We start from the raw sequence: 23678 nt of genomic DNA, 5'->3' as shown, positions 1-23678 counted from the left end.
GCCATTTACATGGCTACATTCTGGAACACTTGTTTTTCTGGCAAAATTATTCCATTCTCAGAAACATGAAAATCATTAATTTTCAACCAAAAGAAACTTTCATTAAAGAGGAACCAATCTCCATTCAGTCAAATGTCAGCACACTTTCATTAAAAATATATATATATATATATATGAATTGCTGTGAAATCTAGTAGTTCTCTACTAACAAACGCAAGATAGGCTTCTTGGGAAAACATAACAGGAAATAGAAAACAAGGCAATAAATTGAAATAGAATATTCAAAAGTGAAAAATATTTGTTTTAAAATTATCAGTCTTATCCATCTACTCTCCCAAGGAAAGAGAAAGGACTTCTTTGAAAGTAAAAGGTTTTCAGGGGAAATATTTAACTGCATGTATGACAGCTAACAGGCCACACACAATCTGAACAAAAATCCTTTTAGGTCAACAGAAGTAGTGCCACTAGCATTATCTAAACTAGTCCCTTGATGGGCTACACTACCCAAACTACTTAAGTAGTCATACATTTTCTATAGTTCTCTGAATTATTCAACCACTAATTTACATTCAAAATATAACATTCACAATGAGCAATACTTGGTGGCTCAACATTACGCATGGATAAGACAGAGACTTCTGCACATATAGACCCAAAGTGAGTCTCATGGCAATGATGTGGAAAGACCACAGCTCTCCAAGGTCTTCACAGCTCAGAGCTCCTGACAGCTTGGAGAGTCTCCTCCTCTTCACTCCCTCCCTGGACGAATGGTGTATTCCTCGGCCTGCTTATGACACGACAGAAGACTATAGACAGAATAATCATATCCTCTGGTGGTTTGATTTGAAGAAATGGATAATAACGTATTTCAGAAAGATTTTTCCATAAAAGTAACCGTTTCTGCAGCATAGCAAATGCACACAGATTTACACATCCCAGTAGACACACAGGAAAGATCCTGATTTCTGTGAGACGACTGTAAACCCAAAAGCATCTGTCTGATGTCAAGACAATTATTCCAGACTTACATCAGTGAAATGGAAATCAGAACGTAGCCTCTTGTGATAGCGTTTTGACGTCATTTGTAATTTATACAGAAAAATTTATCCCCAAATACGTAGCTAATAGCAAAAGAAAAATTGTTGACAGTTGTGGCACTTCCAAATATCATCAAAAGTTAAAATAAAGCCCTTACAAGGGGCTTAGTTTAATTTGCTTATATTTCATACATGTTAACAGCTTTATAGTAAGATTTGTTTTCATCTCTTACTACATAAAGCTGAGTATGAAAGAGCAAAATAGAATCACTACTGTGAAGTAAACATCTTAAATGTTACTGCCCTTCACAGCAAGGTTCTGCCTGCACACATGGCAACCTTCACTCTCCCCACTCCTGTCGATGTAGCTCTCAGGAGGCTGATGTTTATGTGCCACAGTCAGGCTATTTTCAACTCATAGAACCGTCTCCCAATTCCTGAAGCTTATGTACGGGTAAAACTGACCCTCATCTCTGCTGATGGCCACTCTTTCTAAAGGGAAAAGAGAAAACATTCTTTAAAGCACAGTGTTTAAGGATAAAACAGCGCAGAAGAAATCAAAGAGTTAACAGAAGAAACTCTTTTCAAGGGTTTCAAGAACAGGCACAGCAGAACAAAGAAAGACACCAAGGAATAAGAAGAAAAATAAAGTCATTGTGAGGAATTACCTAAGTTCTGGCCATCCATGAGAAAAATACTCTACTAAGGCAGGCTATAAACTTGAGGCATTTTTATGCAGCTACTCAATTTTGCCATATGACATGGTTTTAGTTAGGCTTTCCCAAATAAAGAGATATGATTTGAAAATAAACATAGAAATAGAGAGGCTGCTGAAACTAGCCCAGGAGGTAAAAACTGGAAAATCTGGTAGGGCTGGTGAGTACTGATAGAAACAGCAACTAGTTCAGACCCGAAAAAATGATGAGCGCAAGAAACATACATCTTACTAAAGGAGCAAAGCCCAGAGCATCCCATACCACATGGTTTTACACCGAAGATTGAGGGATGGCTCTGGAAAATTTCTGATTCAGAAATATTCCTACCCTATTCAGAGTCAGGGAACCAAAGCAAAAAATGAGGAATATTTGCACAGAATTTTAAGCTTCCTTCAAATACTTAGGTGACAAAATGAGAAACTGCCTCATTTTTAGAAGCTCCTTGGTGACATCTGTAAAAGGTCTGTTCAAAGAAGCCTTGGAAATAAAATCCTTCTCTCTAGAAAATCTCTGCTCTGATTCTTGAACTGATGACCTGATATTCTTTTTCCAACCCTTATTTCTCCAGTTCCTCCTTTATGAGGTTTTCTTATGAAATTATCTTATGTTTCTTCCCTCTAATTACTTTTAGCAAAAGAAAAAATGATGCAAGAAGCTGAAATACGGTTTTTTTCTGAAGCAAAATATGACACCAGAACAAAATTTTTGTTCTTTTCTGTTCTTTTCTTTACTCCCAAATAAGAAGCATCACATCAATTCACTGAATAATAAATTAAGACAAAAAAAGACATGAGTATAAGTGTAAAATGGAATTTATAAGTTTAATTCAAAGCTCCCTCTCTTGTTTTTACATGGATATTAATAGCACCAAATTTTTCCTAATGTTGAGAAAAATCAAATTCTTTGTTCAGTGAGACGAGTAACTCCTATAAATGGATGGATGGATGGATATGTGCGTGTATATATACATATATATATATGTATACATAAAAATAAAACCCTCACTTTTCTGTAAGTGAGAAGCTTTATTTCCCTTCTCCAGGTTAACCTCTAATATGTTACAGAGGAAATAAATAGTTATCATTTTCAAAAAAAATAAGTTATTTATACATATAAAAAGAAAAAAATAGTTGTGTAGTTGTGATTAATTCAAATATTGTGAAAATTTAGAATTTTCCACTGTTAGTACTTAACTAGATCACCTTGAGGTTAATAAAAATTGTAAATCTGAGATAAAAAGCCTATCAGATGTAAAGTCAACCCTTTAGTCAATTGGCTCTTCTATCTCAAAAGCTTTTAAAAAACCTTTAAAACTATGTGGTGATTTTTAAATAAATCCCTTGACTGATAATCTCAATCCTATTTCTGTTACTGAAAAACCCAGGACAGATTTATCACAGAGAAAATACTCACGTACTCTAGGATAGCAATCAAATTTGTGCTAAAGACATGCATTAGAATTAGACATACTACAATTAACATTTTCAGGAAGATTTAATCTTTTAAACATGATAGCATGCCAGAATTAGCATATGCTCTTTCCTCATGAAAATCTTAGAATTCTCACATGGAGATTATGTTTCATAAAAATGAAAAATAATATTGGTCTTGAGCATGACTTTAATTACAATTTTAAATACTGTCTCATATTTCTCTTTAAATTGAAGATTGATTGTCGCTAAGAACTAGAATTTGTCTGCAGGTGTGCTATTAAAGTCAAAGCAAACTACAACTAAATAATTCTTCCATATTGGGAGTAGGAATTTTCACTGAGAAATGGTAATATCCTAACAGGACACAGCAGAGACACACTATTTACTCTGGAGGCTTAGTTATCTAAAAGTCTAGAAACACTGAGTTTTTTCAAACATTTACAAGATTGTTCTTTATAAGAGAAATTCTCTATGTTCAGTTAATGTGACATAAATGTACCTCTCTAAAGCATGAAAATTGCTCTCTCAATATAAATATTTCACTTATTATTTTGATTTAATGAGGTCAACAGACATAACAGCTGCAAAAGCACCAAGTAGATATAATTGGGTTTCAAACATTACAGTGATTCAGAATGAGAGAAAATAATGGTGTAAAACCAGAAAGCTGGATCTGTTTGAGCTACATTCAGCTACAGTATTGTAGAATATGACTACAATATTTCTTAGATTTTTCTTGGCAACTGGTATTACTACACAAAATTTAGAGTACAAATAAATCACTGAATTTATTGTTAATATAATGTCACAATTTGGAGCATTTCTTTGAAAACAATTTAAACCTGTTGCTTTTTAACAGAGCAGGGTGACTGTATTTCATATAACATTATCTTTAAAATGCAGCTATCTTTGAGTATCTCTTCCATTAAAAATCTCTAATGAATTCAATACTATTTTATGCACAACAAGGTATTAATTGCATCTGTTCACATAGAAACCAATCTGTAAACTGTTCAGCAGAAGTCAGTTTGGGATAGTATGTCCAATATTTTATTTTAGTTTGCCCTTAACACATATGATATAAACTATTTCTTCTTATTGGTACTTAACATAAAAAATGGAAAAATTAGTAGCTCTGAGGGATAATTACTTTATATATAAAGTACTCAATAGCTTTAACTCATCAAGTTAAAACACGGGAACTGAGAATGAAAGGATATTCGTATAGAGATAAATATTTGCATATCTTTCTACAACTCAATTTGCTTCTCTATTTCCATTAATTTCATACAACTGCTAGCCAGGAATGGAGTACTGTTTCATCATATGTGCTAAATGGCTTTTTCCTAATTTTTATTAGATAAGACGGAAAGAACAATCCATCCATTTTTCCTATTCAGCTATTCTATTCTCCCAAATCTCAGCTATAGTAAAAATACTCCGAGAAACTGTTGATCTTGAAACTTGATCTCCCATAGGAAAATAACAAGTAGGTGAGGGAAGATGAACAGGCATCACCAGGGTGTGGGAACAAGCAAATCTCAGATATCAAAAGACAAAGAGTGTAGCAGCTTTTTTTTAAAAAAAAAAAAAAAAATGAGAAATATAGCTAAACATTTCTGACTGCAAAACATATTTCTGTGTATTACCCTCCAGAGCTAATCAAAGATGCTGCAATGAAAGGAAAAACAAATGCACTCAACAAAGACCTGAGAACCATCTCTCAAACCCAGACAACCAAGAAATGGGATCCGGCTCTTCAAAAGCTCTTCCATACTAACCATCATCTCATGGATACCATGCACAGCACAGCTGCAATCTTTGGCTGACAAATCAGATTTTTTTTTTTTTTTTTTTTTTTTAGTAAAATAAGGTCAAACAACAGTATTCCAACAAGGAGGTTTTGCAGATTCCCAGATTCCTACTGCTCAGGAGTACTGCTCTTTTACACAAGTTACATTTTTTTTTTTTTTACAGACTCCAAATTCTTTTTCATTGGCTAGATCTACACACAAATTACAATCCTGTCAGGTAAAAGTAGACACTTTGTTAAGATTACTTCCAGCTACAAGCAGATAAATTGACTCCCACAGTAGCTCAGCAGGTGTTTCTCAGGAGCTGGTGTCCTTTACTGGTTTGCTTGTGTTCCTACCAGACTTTAAACTATTTTGGAGACACACAGGCACATGTGTATCCATGGTTGATGGGTACAAAAAGAAACAGCTTTAATGCTTTTCTTCAAGTAAGATGTGGTCATTTTTGCTTCACTTTAGTATTGAAAAGTACTTTTTTCTATTCAGGTTTACCTTTTTTCTCAACAGGTCATGAGTGTGCGAAATTCCAAACAACTATAAACAACTCCAAACAACTATAAAAATATGCTTTACTAAGTAACATTTCTCAGCAAATTTTGCTTAGGATATAGTACCCGGTCATACAATTTAAAAAAACAAACCACAAGAAATGTAGGCCTCTCTATTCATTAACATTTTATAAGGATTTTTTCTTTCTGTATCAATGTTTATCAGTGTTATTCATGTGTGTTTTCATTAAGTCTAGTAAAATAGAAGGATACTTTAAAAACACAATCAAGACTGACACACAAACAGCATATTTATTAGTTTTTCACAGAATCCTATTTATTAGTTTCTCCTAGAGTATCCTTGCCACCCTTAACATGTTCAGTGTATTAAATGTGTCTTGTTCATGCAACACAAACATTAATTCTACCAACACTTCAAAAGACTTTTATAGGAGTAACCTGTACAAATGCTTTCCTAATAATGTTGAGAATCTACTGTTTAAGCAATATATATATATTCTTGATATTCTTAAAGAAGACAAGACTATAAAACATCAGCTAAACTGCACATGAAACAAGGACACAGGCAACTTAAAGAAGAAATAAATCATACTGTAAAGCAGAGTCAATTTTAAATCATTATAGAACAGGGACAGGCATTAGGTATAGCTGAAAAGCAAGGAGAAGCCAGAAACAGGCATAAATAAGTAAAGAGATGAAATTTTTCACCTTTCTGAAAAGTCACCTTAAATATTTGTATAGGTAAACTACAGAAGCACATCCCACAGAGATACCTTTCTGTCAGGATAATTCTGAAAAGAAGGGAACTTTACCAACGGCAAACAAAGCAAATAAATAAACCTGTTGTGAACTTGCCAAAGGACGAATTCTGGAGGAGGAAAAAAGTTATATTGCAAACTGGTTATCAGGGACACTGTGTACAATCTGAAAACCTCAATCCAAATGGTTATCTAAACGTTTCTTCAATACCCCTTGCAACCAAAAATTTTAGGAAAGTATATTGCATGATTTCCCCACTCTTGAACCACAATTGTAAAAGCCTGTTCTTGCTATATTTCTGTAGTCTGTTTTTCACATTTCTATGCTTTTAAGTGACCACAACACAGGAATTCAGTCTACAACATGATGCCCAAAGTATAAGACATGTTATACAAACACACAAATGAGGGTGCAGTTGCAACCTGCACAGGTTTACAGGTGACCAGTTGTATAACCTGAAGCCCAGAAATAGCAAGGCCCACGGATACATTTACTTCCTTTATCGTCATTCCACCCTATCCCAAAAGAGATTAACTTTGGCATTATTTCCACAACAATAGATTGTCACAGGTGGTTTTAGAACTTGCAGACTGCTGCTCAGTGAAAGCTGTTTCTTGCTCTTCATAGGAAAATCCAACATCTATTTCTACTTTATCTATCCTACTTCCCCAGTTATTCCTCACTTTCCTTCTTTTTTTTTTTTTTTTTTTTGCTTGACTCTCTTTTGGTCTACTTACTCATATCCTTTCTGCATACAAATCTTGGTTACACTAAAAAAAAACATGGCACACTTGCTTGGACACTCTATTCATTTTTTCTAACTTCTATGTCAATCTCTATTTATTTTCTTATTATTCTTAGAATAGCCTTGATATCATTACCACTGATGACACTTTCCTTTTTTCTTCCTTTTTTGTAGTACTATTTTGTAGGACCTCTTTTGTCAAATTTCAGTAGTAATGATAATTATTTATTCTAATTTATAAAATCTATATATTTTGATATGGATTTCTCAGATGTAAAAGTAGTTTCATTTCATGCAGAAGTAGCTATACATCCACCTATAAAGTACTTCTCGATTATATATTTATTCTCTGATTACACATTTATTTCTCTCCTACTCACTGCTTTTGAGTTTATTTATCTTTCGTAAAGCCTTGCAATCTCTGCTCTATATAAATATGTATTTCATTTATGATACCAAAGATACTTCAGTCTCTTCCTCTTTTTAAACAGCTAAAATAAGTTTTCTTTTAAAATGATATCTAACACAAATCAGATTAATAATCTTGGACAAAATAATATCAATGACTGCCATGAACAGAAACAGATCAACTTGCAAAACAAAAGTAATATTTAAACTAATAAAAAGGTTTTAACAACCGGGAAAAATACACACTATTGTTTATAGTATCACAGGCTATATCTATAAAGTAAACATATTTTTCAAATTGATTTCCAAATACTTCTTAGATATTTATCACAAAGGGAAGAGATTTTCAGTTGCTGAAAGGCAAAAATCTACTTAGCATTCAGAAAATCATATAATGATATCTAAAAATTTGGAAAGCCACAATAAAGACAAACTAAAAAAAAAAAAGATTACATTCACTGGGATAAATTCAAGTATGGCAAGTGTCCTCCAACTCTAAGTTAGTAGCTAGACCTTAGATACTGTTGGGAAGAATTCAGAAGTCACATTGCACCAGAGTACACTTCTGCATTTCTCCAGCTTTAGATTACAGGTAAATTTTAAGACCAGAATTTTATTTTACAGTAAAATCTTCCTAGTGCTGAATCAGTAAATCAGCAAGCTATTTCTAAAATGAAATAGAATTTGTATCGACACTTTTTTTCTTATATTACCTTGGACTAATGATTATGGAACTGGTACACTTTTCTAAAAGCAATTTTCTGAATTACCTAAATGACAAAGATTTCCATAAAATTTAAAAATATTTTTTAAACTACTCAGTTCGGTCCAACTGTCAATTCCTGTTTGGAAAATATGCACATGAAATATATGCTCAGATCAACTTTTGCATAAATGGTCAAAAATTCTGAATGTGGAAAAAAATTAGTTTATGCAGGAACATCTATACGTTCATGCACTAAGCCTACTTGGTACAATTTGAAAGCAAGAAAACATCACAAGAAAAAAAAAAAAAAGGAATATTGATTTTGTAATAATTCCTTAGCATAATGCAGAGAAAAAAGAAAAATCTTATTTAGACCATTAGGTACTGTAAGCAAAAGGAAATGAAAATTGAATGAAACAAAGAAATAAATCCTATGCTGAACATCCACTCTGGATAAAAAGCTGTTGTCATTTATCACCAACAGCAATTCCGAGGATAAAACCATTTTTTTCACAGTCTTGAGGAAGAACTTTCCCTGACCCAAGTTTACTGCTTTAAAGTTACATTTATATGCCAAAAGGCTAAAAACTAAAGCACCTTTATGGCAAGTACAAAAAATACATTTCAGTAATAGTCGAGCTGCATGTTAAGCGACCACAGCTAATAAATCTAAACTTGTACTTATTCCCTTTTTTAAAATTCTTGGTATTGTAACAGCCTAGCAGACACGCAAGGCACCGGTTCCTGGTTCCCACTGAAAGGAAAGAAAGAATATTGGAGAAGACATGGGGAGCTGGACTGTGGCGGGCGGTGAAGCAGCACAGAACAAAGTGAGGGAATAGCGGGGTACAGAGCACAAGGGACAACCTGGGAGAGCAGCCGAGGCCTAATGCCAGTCAGTTAGGACAGCTGCCTTGTGATGCTTTTATGTTATGGCAGACTGTGAGAGGCTACTCAAACCTGATATCCTCTCCTAAAACACACTGCCTCTCACAAAACACACTGCGGGTTTTCTTGCTTTCTTTCTCTTGGGGGAGGTGTGCGCTCCTTTGGCCTGTCTGTCAGGCTACTGTTGCAAAACTGCTCCAAAGGGCTTAGAAGAGTAAACAGGCTGGGCACAGTGGATTATTATTCATTGTGCTAAAAATAATAACAACAACAACTAGTTTATAATATTTCCTTAGTCACTTTCAACAATAAATTGCTTTCTCATATCCTAAAATTGTAATTTTATCTATTTTCAGGAGAAAAATCTTAGCAATCAGTTGTTTCATAACTGTTATTTAACTTTGGGCTAAAAACTTAACTTCATAGCACTTGGTCCGTTAGACAAAAGGCAGTGACGAGACACACAAACCAGCAACCCTGTACAACATCTTTCACCTGTGATATCGTTTCAATATTAAAACATTAAACCAAATGAAGAAGCCTTTTTTTTTTTTTTTTTTTTTTTTGCTTAGTCTTTGAACCACCTCTGACTGCCACCTCTGCTGCCCCTTTGAAGACTTAGACTCATCCTAGCCACACTTGTGGAAGGGATTCATTAGCTACATCCCTTCTGCTCATCTTTTTTCCCCACTTCAGGGCCACTCTTACTAGCATGTCTAATAAAAATATCTAGGTAATAACTGATTTTATTCTGCACTGTTGCTACGCTTCTCACAGCCTTTCTTCTTGGTCACACTTCGTAGTGAGGTTAACGTCCCTTTACTCCCTTGGCACAGTGAGGCAATCCGCCTCCAGTGAGCACAGGGCTGGCATCTCTTGCCCCTGCGTAGACAAAACTGCTCCACAGAAGTTACCAGCAGTTCAGAGGTGACCTCTTCCCACTGGACTGACAAGACACAGATTTAAGAGAAGGGTGAGGACTCCCATTCCACACGGAGCTCAATACCAGGGAGCTCCCATCCTGCTGGCCTTACTCCTCGTGCTGCGGTGGAAACGCATGAACACTTGCAGTCTGAAGGCGTCAGCAATGCTTTTCAAGTACAGCTTTAAAGTGATCTATTTTCTGTGCATAAAGAGATAGTCCCTTTTAAGAGAGACACCAAAAATATTTGTTTCTTTGCATATCAGGACTAACAAATCTCAGGACCTGAAGCAAAGACAAAAAATCATGCGGAGTGTCATAAACACAAACATAAAACATTCTTCTTAAGCAAACATGGCTTGCTCTTTATGGTAGCTGTTGAAATTAGAGCAATTTTTCCACCTTAGAAATACAGATTTGATGCTATAATCAGGAATAAGACTGCAAGTTTTAGGCTGTGGGTACTAAAAAATAATTTGGAGATGCTGTTGTGCTAGTTTATTTTTCCCTTTTGTCTGCCTCTGTGCTATTTATAAATGACTACAATTTAAAAGTTAATGTTGATTTTACTTGCATTTTTCCCATAGCTCTTCATTTTCTGCCCCAAAGTCTTACAAATAGCAATTTGCCTTTTTCCATTAGAAGAAGCAGTATTCTAAAAGCTTCTGCACTCTGTTCAGTCTCTAACATCATATCTCACCATAACCCACAGCAAATGGCATATGATAAATCTGTTATTCTCAGGCACTGAAAAACTTGTGCTGTGCAGGATGAATGCAAGTCACTCTGCACCACATAGGGGCATAACTTCTCATAGGGCTCTCGTCTCAATACGGACTCCAAAAGAAGAATGGAATGGCTAAGGGTTTTTTTTTTTGCGTCTTTTTTTTGTTTGTTTGTTTATATTGTTTTTTAAGATCATTTTAGTAATCCGATTCAGAGCTCCAAACTTTAAGTATCTGAACTTGTAATGCCAAAGGAATTGAGAACTGTGGCTGAAGAACACACGGCTAAGAGCGAGAACTTCTTAAGTGTGAGATTGATCATCAAATGGATTGATCAAATGGATAATGACATCTTCAAATGACTTTTACTCACCTCATCTAAATCTTTAATATAAACTATTTTCTCTTCAATACCAATAGGCATTGGTTCACTGTGAGGGATCTTCACTTCTTCATACATTTTGTTGTTTTCTCTCTGGACCGTCTCTGGTAAGAACACCTATAACAGCATGACAGGAAAACGAATTTTAAGTACGAAACCAGAAAATGGCATTATTTATAGCCCATTTCAAACAACGGTTTATCATTTTCGTTCACAAAGACGATATGGCTGCATCCAAAATAAAGCATATCCACACCAGTTCTTTTTATAAATGGCACAGAACCCCCCAAAATGGAAAATCATCAGTTTTACTACTCAGAAAATGATTCTAAAAAGAAGAAAAACTCAGTATCTAACTTTAATAAAGTGAATTCTTTATGAAGTTCCAGACTTCATAGCTTTTGAAATTTAATAAAGTCAGTGGTTTCTTAGAGATAGAAAGGAAAAATAGCATCTTTAATGACTTAAGAGGCCCAGGAAGGAAAAACAAGTAAACTAGTCAGGAGTGAAATTACTTCTTTTATAGTCAAAATAAAAACAGAATATACAAAAGTATGTAAAACCCTCTGCAAATACGCAGTTACATATACAGTGCTCCGACTAGTAGCAAAATTTCTAAGGGAACAAAAGAAATCCTGCTGGATGTATTTCCTGGGAGAGCTGTATTGTTCAGGGAAGGTCATGCACCAGATGCTTACCTTTGCACCTCCAATAAACGCCGATGTTTTCATAGCTTCAGCCCGGGAATCATAAACATGCGGATAATGTATTTTTTCAAAGTCCATCTCTCTCTGTCTGCCTAAGACGGGTACACTTCGAGCACTCAAAAGTGCTAGTTCTCTGTAAGCAGAAAAATAACTAAAATAATTCTGCTAATCACAGGCTGCCTTCACAAAAAGTGAATACAACATACTGAAGTCAGAGCAACAGTGTGGCAATTTAAGGTAAAAAGACCGGTACTGTACTGTAGTAAAACAATTAAGAAAGAGATTTTACTTATTAGGTAGCACAGGTTAAACAGCTTCTGTAACAGTATGTGTAGAATAAAGACAACCCAACAAATGCAATGCTTCCCTAAACACAGTTTTGATTCTCTTTAAACAATACAGCAACATGTATTCATGTTTAAATATCAGTCCCACTACAGTTTTCTCAGTACAAAAGACTCTTTATCCTCTCCCTCCCCTATTCGCTCCTTCTAACTTTAGATGGCAACATGGAAAAATAGTACCCATTAATCTGGGGAGAGAGAGGGAGAAGAGAGAGACAGTTCCGATACATTTAGCACACACTTCATAAATCTTAAGCTAGAAGTATACACGCAGGACCTAAGAAAGATGGCCTGTTTCTCTAATCTGCATCTCTACCCCACGTGCATGAGGCGAAGAAGATTCTAATTAAGCAGATCACTGCTTTCTTAACCTAGAAATTAGGTTTTCATATTAAAAAAAAAAATCTATACTTGTAATGAAACATGACTTAAAGTCAGAATGCCCTAATCACCAAAACAAACTAAATGAAAATAAATAATTACATGTTGAAGTAGCAATTAAAACACAAACATTTTTCAGCTTTTGGCATTTATTACCTTTGCATCCGCAGCTCTTTGGGATCAAAACACATTAGTCCTTCTCCAGAAACTTCTCCATCTTCCCCAGCTTGTTTTTCTTTTCTGGCATTCCGTTTTTCTTCTCGACGATATTGTTTCATTAACAGTCTCTCTTGTTCAGACTGAATTGTAACTTGGCAACCATAATTGGGTTTAGGATTTTCTCCCACAAACTTCTTGCACTGCTCTGAAACAAGGAAAGAGGTGCACATCTCCTTGAGTGCTGGATTCCATCCCTTCTTTTTCCCACTTTCTTTTAAAGTTTTTCTTTTACTTTTTTTTTTTTTTTTTTAAGATATCTTAGCTTAGAATGACTTTGCACCTCAACAATCCTATGTCCTCAAGAATCTGAAAGACCTCAGAGCCTATCTCGCAAAAGAAAGACATTTAAAGTTCCTATTTTTAAGGAAACAACTGCAATTCTCCATCCTAAAATGAGGGGGATAGCAACACAAACTGGCATTGAAAACAGCATTTATTTCTGGTTTTATGATTATTTTTATCAATAGTGGAGAAGCCACTATTTCTCTTCTTAAACATACACACTTGTTAAGTAAACTGGTACGAAAACAGATTAGTCGGTTCTATTCAAACAGCCTCTTAACGTAACAACTTGTACACATTAACTAGATAACATGATTACAGTGGAAGTTTACATAATTTCACGTCTCTACATAAACTAGAAAAGAAACTCTCTTTACCTTGCAGAATCTGGAATCTGTTATCATTTGAACCAGACAATGATCTTTCCACAATCAGAGATCTGTTCTGTAGGAGTTTTTCTATGAGTTCAAAACCTTCAGGGCCTAGAAGTTCAAATAACTGCAAAGAAAACAAAAGTTGTAAGCATTATCCAAATTAGTGTAAATTTTTAATAGAATTGCAATACTTCTATCCACAACCATAGGATAGGCAAGGAGTTTAAATAAGTAAACTTCAATTCCAGGTTATTCAGCACACCACTCCTACTATTCCATTCATTCAGATCCTCTATGAATATATGGAAAAATACAGAAATTTTTCAGTTGTAAATACTTGAGAATCCGTGAATTTTGCCTATTAAATTACAAGAATTTGCTTGAGAGAAAAAGAATGCTTACATTTTAATGTTAAATCGAACTTGCTCAAGTTCCCTTTTCCACATAATAACTTTTAAAATAAAGTTTAAAAATGTAAATATTTAAAAGATTTAAAATATTTTAAAAATGAAACACTTTCTTGTTCTTCTTATCCCTATGCACTTTGTCAAACATCAAAGCATTACAGTAGAGCTTTAAGTTACTCAGAACACAAACTTGATTTTTAAATGCTTTTAAAGACAACCTTTTTCCATGTTTTTGTTTTTCAAATGGGAAAACAGGCTCTTTCCTCTCAATGCTTTTAAAGTTTGTTACTAATATTTTCCACTCAACTTCAGACTTTCACGCAAGAATAAAACTTACAATTTACTGTCATTTAATGTGCTAGGAAAGAACAAGACGCTGTTATCATAGGATACGATTATTTCTATTCTAAGCAAGGGAAAGAAAGAAAGACCTCTTATTGCCCTATATTAACTTGCAAATTCTTCAAGTGAGATTTCTGCAGTAGCTGTGACTACTGTCCCATGAGAACTGCTCAAAATAACTTTATGCTTCATCCTTGTATATTTGCAAAATGTTTGAACTGTGCCAAGCTCATCAAATCAGTGAAGCTTTTTTGTCAGCCTATATTTAATAATATAAGCTGTAATTTAAAAATAAAGAAAAAGTGGTATTTCTGGTCCTCAGAATTATTATAGAAACACAAGAGGCGGTGCAAATTAGTACAGTGATGTCAGAATCTGCAGAGATCATGAAATAACAGTTCTGAAATGCATTAATTTCCCTTGTTAAATAGGGAAATTAACTAAAAGACTGAAAGAAATATGGACAAATATAAAATTTTACACTTGCATAGGGATAACAAACTACAAAACCACAGGGCAAGGAAATGCTGGCTTGGTATCAATAGGCTGTTCAGAAACTACTGCCTACAGAAAAATAAAGCTTCTTTAAGATGGCCAATATTAAGTTGGATATATTTTCCTCAATAATGTCACTTAGGAAAATTTAGTTCATAATAGGCTCTATTCGTACTGTAAACACAAAGAAAACTTTACACTTTCATAATTTGCAGTACTGAAATGCAGGATTGTGCCCACCATGTTCCCAAACAACATTGTATCTTCTTCACTCACCACGCTCTCCTCAATACACACAAAAAAATAGCAGCTAAATAAGTTTTGGCTTAATATTTGCAAAAAAAAAGTTCTTTACAGATGAGGCAAACATCATTTTCTCTACATGCTTTCTCCAACACAAGGAATCTCAATCCAATTCAATCCCAAATCAAATGACTGTTTTCTGCTCTGCTATAAACTATATAAACTACAAACAGCTAAACACTTGGTCAACATGAATAGTAGGACACAGCCAACTTACTTAAATATCTAAAGGGATAGAGAGCAGAAAAAAGAGTATTTGGTAACATGAAATAAGACTTTTTTTTTGTTCCCCCATACAAATCATTGACCTGTCGCCATCTCAGTTTTGAGAGAATACACACTTTAATTCCTGCAATACACCTGAAAGTAGAAAATTAGAAGAAAAAAACCTGGCAACCACAAGTTCAAATCCTCCCTCTTCTTTTCTTCTGATATGGCAACACAGTGTATCCCATTCCAGTCAGACAATTAATCATTTTATGGTGAGGAAGAGAAACTGGCAGCAATCACACTGTCATTTTTTGCAAAGAGCAGCACAACCCATTGACAAATCATTGTCATGAGTGATTGCAGCCTACAGAGCTACCAGGGACTCAATACTCACTTGAGTCCTGTCAGTTTTTCTCTTTTAGCCTTATTTAGGAAAGCTAGAAGCTCTTTAAGGCTGAAAGTTACTCTCAAGCTACAAAGCATTTGAGGGTTTTGAAAGCTTTCATCACCTTCCTAGCATCACAATTATCTTTAACTTCCTCAGCGTCAGTCACCCTTCTAAAGTGCTCCTTCCAAGACGGGGACATTTGAAATAAAGACGCAGAATTGAATGGCACGGACATGTTCCTAGCCCTTGAGCCTGTAGCTTGAACTCCGTCAACAGACTTCACATCCCTGAAGAACAAAAGGTTAAACAATGGATAACTTCAGCTAAAATGTGGGTCCCAAGCCAAGAGTTATCCAGATCATGACCTTTCAATTCTGGTGCTAGCAGGTGCTAGTCCTGAAACATGAATATCCAAGTCCCTGGGACTAGACCTTCCTATTAAATTATTAGGAGATAAGGCAGACAGTAGGCAATAGTTGAACAAGTTGTGTGTCAATTGGCAGTTTCTTGAATACTGGCCATACTATTACGTACCTTGAAGTGGATAATAGATTGTGCTCAAAAGGCAACCCTGACTGTCTCCAATAATGAAGGTCCCAGATGACTTCAGCTACTGCTCAGTGACCATAAAGACAAAGATGAAAGTGATATATGGGTCACACTCACATTTATTTGACTGATTCTTAAATTTCATTTTATGTGCATAGCCTTAATATCAGGAAGAAAGTGTAATGAGTAATCAATTTAGGAACCAAGGGACAAGAAGTGTCATATTGCATTAGAATGGTGACGCAAGGTCCCCCTGCTAATAATTTCTAGTGAACGCTAGTTATATGGAAAAAGGCAAGGAGACAGAAACAGGAGTCTTGAGGCCACAGCAGCCACCAAACAGAAAGTTGAACCCTGATGAGATGCATGACAGAGGCTCAGCTATAAAAAGTACATCCTTACTGTTGAACTCACAGTTCAAGATTGCAACAAGAGCTTTACTCCAAATATTAATATAATTAATATTTACTTTTCAGTTCTATAAGGCACAATTTGAAAAGAACCCTGGAGGAATCATCTCCTTAGAATGTCCTCACTTATGTCACGGAACTGCAAATGTTATTTTATTTCACGATTTACCTGAAATCAACAAGGCATTTTCTTAGTTCCTGCGAGTGGGACAGAGGAGGAACTCTCTAAGTCTCAGGTAATATTTTGCTTTTAAAATGCAAACAACCCCTGACTAGTGGTTCTAATGCACTGCTTGTCACTGCTTGTACTGTTTAGTAAATTGCTCTGAGACAGTCAATGATACTGAATATCCAGTTTGGTCAACCCTCAATGCTGGTTCCTCTGCATTTCTCTGCCTAGTAGCCTAACAGCTGGTCTAGGTTACAGAGCAGCACCTACACTACTAATAGCTAACCCTTCACTTGCTTGCTTACAGTTGGGTTTGCTCTATGAGGCACAATTCAGAGAGAGCTTTGGAACAACCATCTCCTTTGCACGACCTCAAACTTGTTCCTTCTTATGAGCTATAAGTAACTGAAAAGAGTTCTTCATTTCAAGTAGTTATAGGGAAAACACTTTTTTTTTCCTCTCTCCTTGGGCTACAGACTTACAGCAAAAGCTGTCTGAATAAAAAACTCAAGGAGCCTCAGAAAGGGAAATTTATATTAGATATTATTTTAAAGATACAGTAATAAAATCACAGATATTGAAGATAGCTGCTGTATAGACAGACTGACAGATGGAGATAACAGCTATGGATTATAGAAGAATATTCATTTTAATAACAAAACACAGATTTTTCTCTATTGGCAAGTTTCATATAGGTTGATTAAAACAGGATAAGCCAGAGAAAGCATACTTTCCTAACAGTGTTATTAAAAACAGGTATTAGACATGTGAAAAAGTAATATAGTTCTCTCTCAAACATAACATTCTTGAATACACGTTAAGGTCATCTCTACGGAAACGATCTTTCAAACCTTACAACCATTTCTACCTAGGAGATTTGCACAGAGTGTTAGTAAACTCAGCATAACTAACCTGCATCCACTAGGAAGCAGGACCAGAACACTTCAAATGCTTTGAAATCGGGTTGCCAAGAGGCCGCTCATATAAGCAGAAATGCATCTCTGACTGCCATCCCTGGGGCTAGATAATGCTTACGCCGAGATCTCGGAGGGTAGAGGGTCAGGTATGGCTGAGCGACGTGCCTGGTGGCTGGAATTCTCACTCACAACAAGCAGCTGCTTCTCAGGCAGCCCCAAACAGAATGTGGTGCCAGGAGAATAAATGAAAAGTGGCTCTTGTTATCATAAGTCAATCCTCAAAAGATTTTGAAGTTTGGAAGCAGTTACTTCTGGATTTCACTTTCAAGAGGCAGTCAGAAGAAAATAAGATTGAAGTTGGAAAAAGGCAAATCAAGAAAAGCAGCAAAATTCTAGAAATACTCCTAGAATAAAGATAGAAGTTCAAAGATGGAACAAAGTTGGGTGAGGATGCTGATGAAAAAGATTTCATACAATCTTTGAGACACGACGTGTTCATGACAAATTCTTACTCAGCATTCAGCTTCTGGTGACTTTTCTCACTGGTGCATTTGCAGTGCAACAGGAAACGTTAGAGGCCTCGTCTTGAAAAGTGGACAGATTTTTAGTTCAAGAGTGCAAATTTAATGCACAAATAAAGATACAGCCAGCCATCCCTTTTCATCCTGTCTCCCTTCAGGACATCTATATCTGTATTTCTGAATTGAGCAAAAACAATGTAATTTAGGTACACACAAGTACAAAAGTAAGAACCAGAGTATGAAAAATAACAATGGGAACAGTATTAAAACATCACAGCTAATTGCTTACAAAATAAAGTCTATAGGTGCCATGTGCTAGGAGTATTAGATTTCTTCAAAATCAAAATTCAACCTAAAATTAAACCACCGCGAAAATCATATATTATGGGGTAGGCTGGGAATTGGAACAAAAAACATTTTTCCTTATAATAGGACTCAAAAGAGGTATCATCATCAATATTTTATCAATTTAGTGAGTTGGTGATTGTTTAGAAGCTTACACAGATGCACTGATTTTCAGAATATACCACATACACCTACAAGGCTCCATCCAGCAAATTTAACCTGCAGATTACGGCAGTTAGAAATATGTCAACACCAGTGCAAGCAGCAGACCTCTGCCATGCCTTTGAAGCCCTGAAGACTTATTTAAGGTTAGAAATACTTGCTGTTATGTGATTCCTTAAACTAGTATTAAATCCCAGAAGTATTCTGACATAAGCTGTTTATGAATCTTGAAAAATATGCCAAAATTACCTCATGACTGCATTTGCCACTTTTCTACTCAGAGGAAGCAGGTGCACTTCCTAAGTTCAATACAGGATAATTTATAAATAATCATTCAGTAATTCTAAAGATACTACACAGATGACTGCATCACTACTGCAATAATACAAATCCAGATTCTTACAAAGGAAATACGAAATATCAGGCAGCATAACTTCATTATGACACAGCAGAAGTCTATTTCATTCTGTACAGAAAACAAATAGCAAATTAGAAAGAAGAGCAAGAAATTTTGACCTTAACCGGCAGAATACATCAATCTGTAGAGGAGATTTCTGTATCAGAACAAAATATCTAAAATGGTTTTAGTGTTAAGATTTAAAATATTTATAAAATGTTTATATTAGGCTGAGTTATTTTCTGAAAATGAAACAAAAACAACCATAACTCCCCCCCCAAAAAAAGTTCAGATTTCATAAACGAAAAACCAAGAATTGTTTCTCAAAACCAATTCCACAACCCGACAATCTGAGAACAATATATTTGAGCCCAGAACTGCTCATCTGTAGTCTGACACTTCTGTAGTGGCGACGTTCAACACTCCCATAAGCCAAGCATTCAGTTGGTATTGCTTAACATCGGTGGGCGATGAATAGGAAACACGAGACTCTAATAATAAAAGTTTTATCCTAATTAGGATTGCTAATCAAAATTTTAAGATTCTCCACAAAAGCTTGTCAGGCAGAGCAAAAGCTTCCTCAAATAAACACCGTTCATGAGAACAACTACAGGTCATTCACTGCGAGACCCTGAATTCCTATGTGCTCAAGTAGGTAAGAAGAAAACAAGGCAGTGCTTTTTTTTGTTGTTGTTGTTGGTGGTTGTTTTTTTTTTTTTCATAAATACAGGCTCCTCTATTTATTTACGAGCATGACAAAACTAGTCTTACCTAGGGCTTCAGGCAAGGAAAGATTATTTTTTAGCCCGGTTTTCTAGGGAAACACACATGAAATTTCACTGCCTGTCGTCAGAGAGCCATGGCCAAACCAGTTTTAAGCCTCTTCAGTAATTTCCACATTTGACAAAGGGATAAAAATTTTCAGAGATATTTTGCAGCCAGATAAAGGAGAGAAATCCAAATGACTCTTCCTTTTGCATCTGCGCTTATTTTTGGAAAAGCTGCAGCTCAACGACATTGGAGCACTCAAGTAAATGTTCTAGTAAAGACTCCCAAACAAGCTGTTCTTCAGCAGAAAAAGCTACAATACTCACAATGCACTAGAAATACTATAATTTGAACTAGGGATTACAAAATGACAGAAAACCTGAATTTGTGAATTCCATGGCTCTAGCAGCTGCAATTTGCTCTTTTCTTTTTTTTTCATCTCCTCTTCCACAAAATCATTTTTAGGAGTTTGATTCTGTATCTAGATAATGAACAAGCTTTAATCTTTCAGATGCCATCTCACTGCATTTCCTCTATGTCTTGTAGTTCCTTATGTCTCCGATTGGACTTGAAAAGACCTTTTCAGGATTAAAGAAAATAAAATGTCAAAAATTCCACCAACTATAGTCTGGCTCACTCTAGAAAAAAAAACTCTCATTAAGTTTAATGATATTTTTAAGCTGATTCAAAAGTTATCATGAAAAGATCAAGCCTCATCCCACCTCAAAGATACTAAAAAGCTCTCTTGTTCAGAATGAAATTGAAGAAGATGACAGGAAAGAGGAAAAGCTACTGAGAAGGAGAGCAACCACCTCATGGCACCAGAAGGTGCAACTCTTGGCTCTCAGTGTGGTTCTCCTTTTTTAAAAAATAAATTTAAAAAAATGTTCTGTTCCCAAAAAGCAACTCAAGCTCCATTTAATTTGGCTGCTTATGAAGCGAGACAGCATGGTTCTCTCTTCACAAAAACCCAAAGTTTCTTATCATCCTTGGGGTTTCTACTGTCCCTGAACATCAACCGAGCTGTATACTACTGACTTCAATAAAAAAAAAAAAAAAAAAAAAAGGCCCAAACTAAGAGAAGAGAGAGAAAACTATCAAAAACAACTAGATTATTTTCCCCATGTAAAATGTGAAAAGGTAAGCTTTATGGTCAAGAACAATAAGAACCAAGCTTTGTATAGTCTGAATATAAATTTCTTAGCAATTTTAATAAAATTACAAAGAAAAGAATATGAGTTTGAAAAGCCAGAGTCATACTAAGCGAGAAGCTTTGATGATGACAAAGATAAAATACCACAGGGGTGATTCACATATGCCTGTACTTTCCATAATGGATATTTGCTTTTTATGAACCAAGTAATGGGGGAATAAGCTTTGTGATATGCTAATTTGTTAGGGATAGAATATCCTTTTACGAAAGAGAAGGAAGATCCACTTTGAAGCTTAAAACCATATATATTTTATGAGACAAGCTGCTTTGACATGAAATATCTGTGATACAAGGTTACACGCATACACAAAATTAAAACTAATGTTACATTTTAAAGATATATTGTAGAAAATACTGATCAAGTTATGTCAATTTAATATGGTATCTAAATTTTTCACATGGCTAAAACTTTATATACATGATATGATCATAGAATCATAGAATGCTTAAGGTTGGAAGGGACCTCTAGAGGTCATCTAGTCCAACCCCCCTGCACACGCAGGGTCACCTGGAGCACGTGGCACAGGACTGCGTCCAAGCGGGTTTTGAAGATCTCCAGAGAAGGAGACTCCACAACCTCTCTGGGCAGCCTGTTCCAGGGCTCTGTCACCCTCACTGTCAAAAAATTTTTCCTCAAGTTCCTGTGGAACTTTCGATGCTTCAGTTTCTGGCCATTTCCTCTAGTTCAGTCGGTGGCCACCAGTGAAAAGAGACCAGCACCATCCTCCTCACTCCCTCCCTTGAGGTACTTATAGACACTGCTTATGTCCCCTCTCAGCCTTCTCTTCTCCAGGCTGAACAGGCCCAGCTCCCTCAGCCTCTCCTCGTAGGGCAGATGTTCCTGCCCTACAATATGATAAATATGATAAATATTTAAAATAGCTGTCTTTAAATCAAAATGGATTTTACACAAGGGCTTTTTGAAACTTCTCTCAGTCTCACACTATATATTTGTTAATTGATTTTAACTCAGAAATAACAAAAAACACCTCCTAAATTTTGTTTTCTAATATGCAAACAATTTGCTAGAATAAACTTTTGTGTGACAGTTTTGAGAGACAAATCTAGTATTTTGACTGTTTACTAAACAGTTATATAGAATTAATACAGCGACAATGGAAATTCAGCATGCCCCTATTAAAGTCCCCTGGCAAAAGTTTGATAAATTCTGCAGAGATGAAAGAGGAGTCGTACCGAATACACCAAGAGATGTGGAGATAAGGATTCTAAACAACTTCCAGGAGCACATAAGTAAATAACGACAGAAGAGAAAACAGGAGGATTCTGAACGAATCCATTTTTTTTCAGACTATGATCAATTCCTGTTCTTTACTATATCCCTCATAGTAAAACAAGGGTCTTAGAAAAATTATGGATACTACGCTTCCATGTTTCCTAACCAACAGTGCTGAAGCTTGGGATTCACAATCACTTGTAAGCATTTAAACAAGGATACTATACACTTAAACAAGGATCCTATGCAATATGCCTAAAAGTATACCTAATTTCAAGATCTGTAGTAAGATTAGCGACACTTACTGGTAAGGCAGTTTGAATAGGGCACCAAAAACAAAAAATGTAACCATAATAAAATCATAAATAAACCCTATATAACTTTTCAAGGGTCCTATGCGATTTCTCAGTCACCTTTTAACCATCACTTCACGCTTTGTTCAATATAGCAAAAGACAGTATCAGATAAAAGGTTGGATGACAAAAAATGCAGATTCTCAGAAAGTGAATGGTCCAAAGACCTTAAAATGTTAAAGCTGAGAGTAAAAAGTAGGTCACAGATACAGCAACACACCAATATAACACATGTTAATTCCCACTAGTAACGAGTGCTGAGAACCTCTCTAATTATACGCAGCATAAAAACCTGCATTGAAAGATACACTGAAGTAACATCTACTCATGATTCTTGGGGCCTGCTTAAAGCCCTCACACGCAACTGAACTTCCATTTGCAAAAGTAACAATTAAGTACCTCAAAGTACCTTGAAGATTCTGTACACTATTTATAAAAGGTATTACATTAACAGGATGACTTTCAAACATTAAACTAGTTATTATATAAGCAGGGGAATATAATCAAACTTTCCAGTTTGGGATTTGAAAAATGTCTCACAAGGAATGTGCAAGAGCTCAGGGCTGATGCATTACTGTTAACTGTGAAAATTAACAGCTCGCCAAATTGGAAAACTGACCAAGGCTCCTCGTGAGGTTTTTTCTCACTAATAGGAAGAGCCAATATTTATTTGTATTATGCTGCCAGTCTATTGCTATCCCCTCCCTCTCTTTGCATGCCTTTTTCTGCAAGCCATACTCAGTTGATGCTTTACTCCCACACTAAATATGTTTGTGCTACTGCTACTTTGCATCAAGCCAGACTGGCAAATATTTCTTTTCATATTTCATCTACTCAGTTTTCCATATTTCATTTCACATTCTGACTTCGCTAAGGTGCACCTCTTGTGGCTCCCTTTCCAAATTTTTTAATCACCTGCTAAATATACATATATATATGTGTATATATATATCTCTCATTGGTGAAGTCATCTACTCAGACTGCTTTCTGTTTCAAGACAGTCTGAATTTACACATTCTCCACCTAAGATCAACTGGCTGGAACATTGAAAATATCTGGCAATGCTTAGAATGATTCTCATTAGAGTGAGCTGTGAGCTCCATATGCTGTTCATTATGATGGGTAATAAACATAAAGATATTGA

The 23678-nt window shown here is 35.5% G+C and overlaps 1 protein-coding gene across 1 annotated transcript in view; it reads right to left on the bottom strand.

The window, feature by feature from the left end:
- Positions 1 to 23678, bottom strand: part of ASCC3 (activating signal cointegrator 1 complex subunit 3) — a 240803-nt gene that overhangs the window by 190676 nt on the left and 26449 nt on the right. Inside the window, exons 5-8 of the mRNA XM_088534698.1 lie at positions 13355 to 13475; positions 12633 to 12840; positions 11743 to 11884; positions 11036 to 11161 (exon numbers count right to left, since the gene is read on the bottom strand). Coding sequence (XP_088390824.1) covers positions 11036 to 11161; positions 11743 to 11884; positions 12633 to 12840; positions 13355 to 13475 — 597 coding nt within the window. The remainder of the gene's footprint in view (positions 1 to 11035; positions 11162 to 11742; positions 11885 to 12632; positions 12841 to 13354; positions 13476 to 23678) is intronic.

Source organism: Tinamus guttatus, unplaced genomic scaffold, assembly GCF_059628265.1.
Source record: "Tinamus guttatus ecotype Peru unplaced genomic scaffold, ASM5962826v1 Tinamus_guttatus_pri_ptg000036l, whole genome shotgun sequence".
Lineage (NCBI taxonomy): Eukaryota > Metazoa > Chordata > Aves > Tinamiformes > Tinamidae > Tinamus > Tinamus guttatus.
This window is presented reverse-complemented; position numbering and strand designations above follow the sequence as displayed.